This window comes from Meleagris gallopavo, chromosome 13, assembly GCF_000146605.3.
Source record: "Meleagris gallopavo isolate NT-WF06-2002-E0010 breed Aviagen turkey brand Nicholas breeding stock chromosome 13, Turkey_5.1, whole genome shotgun sequence".
NCBI classification, from domain to species: Eukaryota; Metazoa; Chordata; class Aves; order Galliformes; family Phasianidae; genus Meleagris; species Meleagris gallopavo.
The window spans coordinates 9,411,715-9,418,853 of record NC_015023.2 but is presented as its reverse complement, the minus strand read 5'-3'; the positions used below and the strand labels follow the sequence as shown (position 1 = coordinate 9,418,853).

The window sequence follows — 7,139 nt, the reverse complement described above, 5'->3', positions numbered from 1 at the left end:
GTGCAAATGCAATCCCATCACTGTGCATGTAGCACAGCACTTGGCTCTGCACACGGGACTCCAACGTGTTCAGTGTACTTTGATGGATGGTCTGCAAGAAATTTAAAGCATGGAGGAACTGCACACGGCTGGTCCTTCAATCAACTGAATGATTCAAAATTTATTATGAGATCTCTGTATTCCTAAGCAGCCTCGTGTATCCATTATTTCTGACAAATAAATACAAAAATAAATAGGGATCTGGCCTCACAGAACCTCAAGTCTCAGAAGCAACACAATTTGTAGCAAGCTACATACATAATTCCAACTATATCAACATAATTTATTTAAATCTCTATCAATAAATGTATTAAAAGTATAAATTCTTATCCAATACTGAGAGTTTAGTTCTGGAAATAAACCCAGAAAAAGAAAAGAACTTTTTCAGTTCTCTTACAATTTAGTGTGCTCTTAGAAAATGCTTTATAGCTGAACTTCAGCAGAAACTAACTGCTATATAATGTTATTCTATTCCCCAAACCTAATATAAAAAGCTTTTAAAAGATCTTTTTACAGTAACTGGCTTTCATGTCCTAACTTTACATACAGTTACTAAAAATACTGCACATGGCAGTGTTGTCCAAAAATAGGTTTAATGGTAAAACTACATGCACAAATGCTGGAGTATCAAAGCAGAAACTGAATAATGTGGCAGCTTCACAATTAAATTATGTTGCTAATTGGATGGTGTAACAACACTTTAACCCCAAAAGATATGTATGTTGCAAACGGAAAGACAATGAACAGAACTGGATGAGGAGAAAGTTAGGCAGAAAAACCTTTTCTTCTTCTCCAATTAAAACTGGAATGTCCGTTATCACCAATAAGGTAAATGTAGGCCAGCATTAGAAATTTGCACTAAATCAGGAGTAAATTGTGATGACTTCTCGTCCACCTCCTCTGACAAGTAATACTCTCTCCAGACCCTCAGTCAAGACTTCAAGAAACTCCATGTCTGTTTCAGGAAAGTCAAGGACAAAGAAATGTTAAAACCAGAATGCACAATGATTAGCCTCCCCTCTTCCAGAACTGTAGTAAAACATTGGATTCAGAATGTTATAGGCAATGAAAAACAAGAACTCTGAACAGTCCTTTTAACTTTATACTTATTTCAACCCAGGACAGGAGAAATTTTCCTACAGACAGATTTAGGAAGATCGGATTTTTTCCAACAGTTAAGAACTGTTACTTGTGGCTGAACACATTTCTGTATGCTCATGTTGTGAAATATCTCACTGCAAGATGCTACATGACAGCCAAGTTTAAACTGTACTGTACTCAATTTGATACACCTGCATTCATCCTTCTAAACAGGTATAGATATGGTGGCGACAGAATTAGGGAAGGAATACAGTGGCTTAATATAAGCTTTAGGAGTTTTTTCTTGAAAGTAAGACTCTTTCACTTCCCCAGCAAAATGATCTGAGCACCAGGACACACAGACATTTCCTCTGTTGTTCTTTGTGAATATTGCATGCTGTTTGGTCACAAGGGCTCAGCCTCTCTAGGGATGGCTGGAGGAGTAAGCAGCATCACCCAAGTTACCCAGAGCCTCAAGTTCAAAATACTGCCCTGCAGCTGTAGCAGCTGTGCTTGAAATAGCCTAATGCTGAGGAGTGTTTTTCTCTCTTCTTCAGCCAGCAAGCTGTTGTGTACCAACTGTTACCACTGTTTCCCTCCAGAGCTAGGAGAAAACTACAATCATTTGGACCGTGATTCGCAACTCATGATACACACATTTTTGGCACAGTTCAAAAAAGGCTTGCTAACATGACAGTACAAACCAAGGCTGAAGAGAAGCTATGGACAGAAAACTGGAATGCCAGGAGGCTCTGCAGATTGCAACCCCCAGCTCTGGCCTTGCTAAGAGGCACAGTGCCAGTATCCTTCTAGGTATCTAAATACTGTAGGTTTGAATTTTAATCGTACCAGAGCATTGCTTTCACAGCTAAACTTCCAAATTCCATTGCGAGAGAATATATCTGAGATACACCCTCTTTATCAGCACTTCCTGCTCACTCACGTTCAGACACTGTCCTGAACTCAGAGCACTGACTACTGTGAATGCCTCCTTAAACATCTATTACATCCACTACTGAGAATTAATCTCCAAAGTCAGCAATGTAGACTTCATTCTCGGATGCAGGCCCCAGCATTTAAATGACACTGTTTATCATACAGCAGTCCATATGCCTTTCAGAATTAGCCTTTGCTCCTTCCTTGGAACGTGTTAAGTGTTGTCAAACTGTTTACCCTTTCCTCTAGCGGCAAAATAATCACAATGAATTGCGTGTAGTTGCACAAGCAAGACTTGCAAGGACTTGGTAAATTACGTTAATTAAGAGTCAAGACAACACTGATTTAAAATCTACAAGGCTTTCAGAGCATCCAATGGCAAATTCTACTTTAAGTAACTACTACATAGCAGCCCCAGGCAAGTACTCTCCATTCAGTGGAAACTGTCATTTATTACAGTCTGACATTTGTGTCAAAACAACTTCAAGAACACACATTAAAGAAAACGTATGTATGTGGACCAGGCCTTGACTGAAAGGATACAGTTCTCATCACCATCAGTGTTCTTCGGAGGACCAGGCATATTAAGGAGAACAAGTCTGGCATCATGGGATCTATTAACAATAACTTCATTCAGCTTCACTGCTGTGTGCATCCTTCGGACATTAGATTGGTTCCTGCAGAAAAGCACATTTGGACTTCCTGTTAGAAACATGCATGGGAAACAGAATGTCCAAGAAATCCTTAAAAGCATACCTTAAGTTTCCTAAATGCCAACTCAACCAACAGTACATTTCTTCAAATAATGACACAGATACTAAAAAGATTTCACAGAGTCCTTCAGATACTGCCAGCCCATCCACCTTAAGATCCCTGGAGATGGGTCTCCAAGTGTTGAAGTTACGCTGCTCTTTAGGAAGCACGCTTTATAAAGATTTACGGCCTTTCACAAGAAGCTGAAAACACATTTGCCCAAAAGGATGTGCTCTTTGACCATGGGTGCTTGTGACTGCAGAGTCTTCACTTTTGGCAGCCTCACCTAGATCCCCTCCTGTGGCAGCACAGATCTCCCATGGCTCAGTACCAGAACACCATTTTTCTCACATTCATCAGAATGAAGGCACAGGAGGACAGCATTGTGTTCCATCCATGCTCTCCGTGAGTGGACTTGTCTTTTTGTGTGGAACAGCATTTGACATCTCCAGAAAAAGCCTGGTTTGCTACAGCTTCCTACACTACAAATGGCTGGATGCCTGCCTGCTTATGGGACTTTACTGGTGTTTAACACAGATTTTAACCTTTTCTTCAGTTTGACACTCATCAACCTCTCTGCCTGGTTATTTGCAAAAAAAGCCCTATGATCTGAGCATCTTTGAAATCACAATCATGCTTTCAAATCTATCAGCCACTTGATTCAGAAATTGTGAGAAACAAGAGAATAGGTGCAGGATGACCTTACAAGCCTGCTCTTTCAGAATCCGAGTACACAATTAATTCTGTACCTAGGCACATTATCAATTCATCAGAATATATCACCATAAAATAACATCAGTTCACGAAGGAATAGAACTGGAAAGTATCCGTTAGGAATTCTGAGTCAGGAAATGTTTCCTTCCTACAGGAAATCAATCATTATTTTGGTACTGCAAAAAGGAAAGCAAAACAGAAATAGACTGATAAAAAGGCAAATATATTTCCAGTTGTGAGGATTCTGTGATTTCCCACCTGTTTTGTTTCTTCATTTTAATGTATTAAAACAAAGTATTAGTAAACAGACTGAATATGAACACGCAGTTTTCCTGATTCGGTTTTACATGTTATGAGTTAAAAAGCCTTTAGTAACCTTGCTGCTCTTCCAAATACTTAGTTTTGCAAGACGTATTTTATATATACAGAAAATAGAAGATGCAATAGTATGATTAATATTTGTTATACTAACAGCAGTCTATCCACTTTGAATTACCTCTGTTATTTCAAGTTCTAATTTAACATAGAGCAAGGACATCCTCTGTCTTCACCATGTCAGCTTCAGGAAGCCACAGACAACACAGAGAGGCACCAGATTATGTTTACAGGAAGTGTGGAAGAAACCAGCACCAGAAACAATGCACTGCTATTAACTATATATAGTTTATATATATAGTTTTAGAAAAGTAATGGAAAATTAAAGGTTTGATATTCTATGAAGTGACACTTAAAACTTGCATCTCTCCAGTGATGTGAAGGTGTAGACTATGAGAAAGGGTTTTTTTGTTATTCTGTTTGGGTTTTTTTGTTTTTTTTTTTTTTTAAAGAGTCCAGAGACTGCCAGAAATAACAACATAGCAGTATTGAGGAAGGATCCACATTTTGTGAGACACTTTGCTTAAGAAAAAAGGTTCAGATCTGTAATTGTTTGGTTTTTCTCCATAATTTGTCAGCATAACTTACTGTTTGTTACGTGGCTAATTCTGCTCCCTTTAAAACCATTGCTAAGACTGCTTAATTCTAACTCATTTTCTGTTCTTTCCTTCCATAATTACATATATTTTTCCTGCTCTTAGTTGAGATAACAAAGTGTTCCCTCAACCACCTTAAGGCACTTCTACGTTAAATAACAAACTTACAAGTTTTCCCACTCTCTGAAAGCATGGAAGAGGAAAAAGTACAGGCAGTTAACACCAAATTCAGCAGAATTTCTACAGTATATGAACTATATATGATTTCATCCTAGAGCAGATTTGATTCCTCACTGCTTTATTGCCAAGAAAAATCTGTAACTTTGTCAAGTATGCAAAGCTGGTGGGATGAACTCTTCATGCAAGATGCAATACATCAAGAGATCACAGGATATTAACGTATTTTTATACTAACCCACCACAAGCTTTACTTCTAGCTATTCAGGTGGTGCACACCTAGTAACACTAAAATGGTTGTTGTATGTCCATGCTCTTTCAACAATAAATTCATCTTAAAGGGTTTTAATCACAAACATATTCTATTCAGTCACTCATCATCATCCTCACAGCCTCTTCCTTGCTGTATTAAACATCCATATTTGACATTAGGTCAGTGAAGTTATCAGTCTTTTATTAATTGCCATTAGATCTGTGAAATTATCAGTCTGTTTCCTTAAGAACAGGAGAGAGGAGGAAAGTCAGAATAGGCTTTAATGTCTCTGGTTCAGAATTGACTACATCAAGTTTTAATACTGAGGCATGTGTGCCGGATTTAATATGTTAGAAGTTTCTCAGGAGGCTAACTGCTGTATTTTCAGTAGTCAGGTCCCAGTGTGCAAGTCTAAACCAAGGATTAGAAGGGAAAAGACGATGAACTCATAGCACAACTAGACTTTCAGGAGGTGCAAACCACTGACTCTGACAAGACTCACGGTTTAATGCTGATGAGATCTCTAAAGCTTCCCACGGCGCTGCCTCGGTTCCGCTTCTCAGCATCACATTTCTCTTTTGTCCAGGTCATCTGAATGTTCTCAGGCACAGTGTCCCCCTCATCTTCTTCATCTGAGTACAAGCTTTCCAGGCGTGCTATTGAATGTCTGTCCTTTACTAGCTGAGCCTAGAGGGCATGTGAACAACAAGGTGAACTCAGAGCTTGTTTTACCATTTACAGTTCTTTCTAAGCACTGAAAGACTTTTTGTTCTATTGCATCTGTTATTGCGTGCAGTCAATTTAGTGCCTAGTACAGCTCAGTACTAAATGCCTGCCCTAACTAAAAATCCTACATAACCTAACTGACTTTAAACTATTTAGATGATTGAGAGCCATGCAGAATTCAGTCTAACGGATGCCTGTATATATACAATAGAAAAGAAAAAAAAAAGACTCTCCATCTCACATCATGACTTGATCTGAAACAACCAGTGTTTGACACAGAATTGATGACAAGAAGTTGGACAAACGCATGCACAAAAATAAGACTGAATACTTTGAAGGCTAACAATCCAACCTACAGTGCAGCTTCCAGAAGGAAAACGGGTTATTCTATAAACTGAGACAAGCCTCAGACATCCCACACAAAGCAAAATAAAGGTCAAAACTGGGTTCAGACTTACATCCTCACGTCACTGAGCATCATCTGCACTGCAAATGGGAACACATAAATTGTTTCTGCAGCTTATATGCTGGCATTGGTTTTTCCTAAAACAAATGATTTCTAACATGGGTTTGCATGCGCAGCACAGTGACAACAAGCATCTCTGGGAAACAAAAAGCTACACTAAAGGTATTTCCTTTTAGCTTTAGAATACAGGAGTTTAATTTAGAAGCAGCTATTATAAAACAGCACCAGGAAGGCACTGCGTCATCCACCTCAGCAGTCCATAGTAATCAACCACAAATGACATACCTCCCTTTCCCGCTCTGTTTTTGTCAGCCTCATTTGCCTCAGCATCTGAGACCTCTGCTCCATCATAAGAGTTCTCTCGTAAGTATATGCTGAAATATCACTATTATGCTGCAGAAATAAGAAAAAAGTATTGCTCTCAAGTCATAATCAAACACCATCATTTCCATCATGAAGTGAAAAACAGGCTCAAATCCCTTACCATTTCTACCACTTCTACCTCTGCCTCTATTCGGAGTTGATAGAGGAAAGTAGCCAAGTCCTTCTTCATCTGGATGCTGTTGTCATCCATCTGAGCCACAGTAAAAATTCTCATCTTGCATTTTCTCCAAACCTGGTGAGGGAACGCGAGTTCTCAATATATTTGATTTAATAACACTCTGCTTTATGAAGTGAGCTTACCAATATAACAACTACTGTCATTTATCTCTGCAAGCAATGCTACTGGACCTTTTTTCTTTACAGTAATGCATACTAAAGTAATTGGTAACAAACATTCTTTTTCTAAGCTCCTTACTTTGTGCTGTTTGAGTAGAAAAGGAAGAAGCATCAACATGCCTCCATCATGCACAATCCACCACACATCAATGTTGCCTTCATTGTAACGCTCATGGTTGCTGGGATAGAAAGACACATTTTTGGGAACCAGCAGAGCCAGATGGGCTGCAGTTGTGCAACGAACAGTACCTGCCAAGAGGAGAAAGAACAAACAGTTATCTCCAATTCTGCCAGTCATCTATAG

General features: G+C 38.9%; 1 protein-coding gene across 1 annotated transcript; it reads right to left on the bottom strand.

The window, feature by feature from the left end:
• Positions 1-553: 553 nt before the first annotated feature.
• LOC104913019 (solute carrier family 12 member 4-like) lies at positions 554-7,133 on the bottom strand. Its single transcript, XM_010718004.3, has 6 exons — positions 6,915-7,133; positions 6,600-6,731; positions 6,401-6,508; positions 5,426-5,610; positions 2,599-2,732; positions 554-994 (listed from the first exon to the last, which is right to left on the bottom strand). Exons 1-6 carry the CDS (start codon positions 7,131-7,133, stop codon positions 903-905), a joined length of 870 nt encoding a protein of 289 aa, XP_010716306.1. The 3' UTR covers positions 554-902.
• Positions 7,134-7,139: the final 6 nt, after the last annotated feature.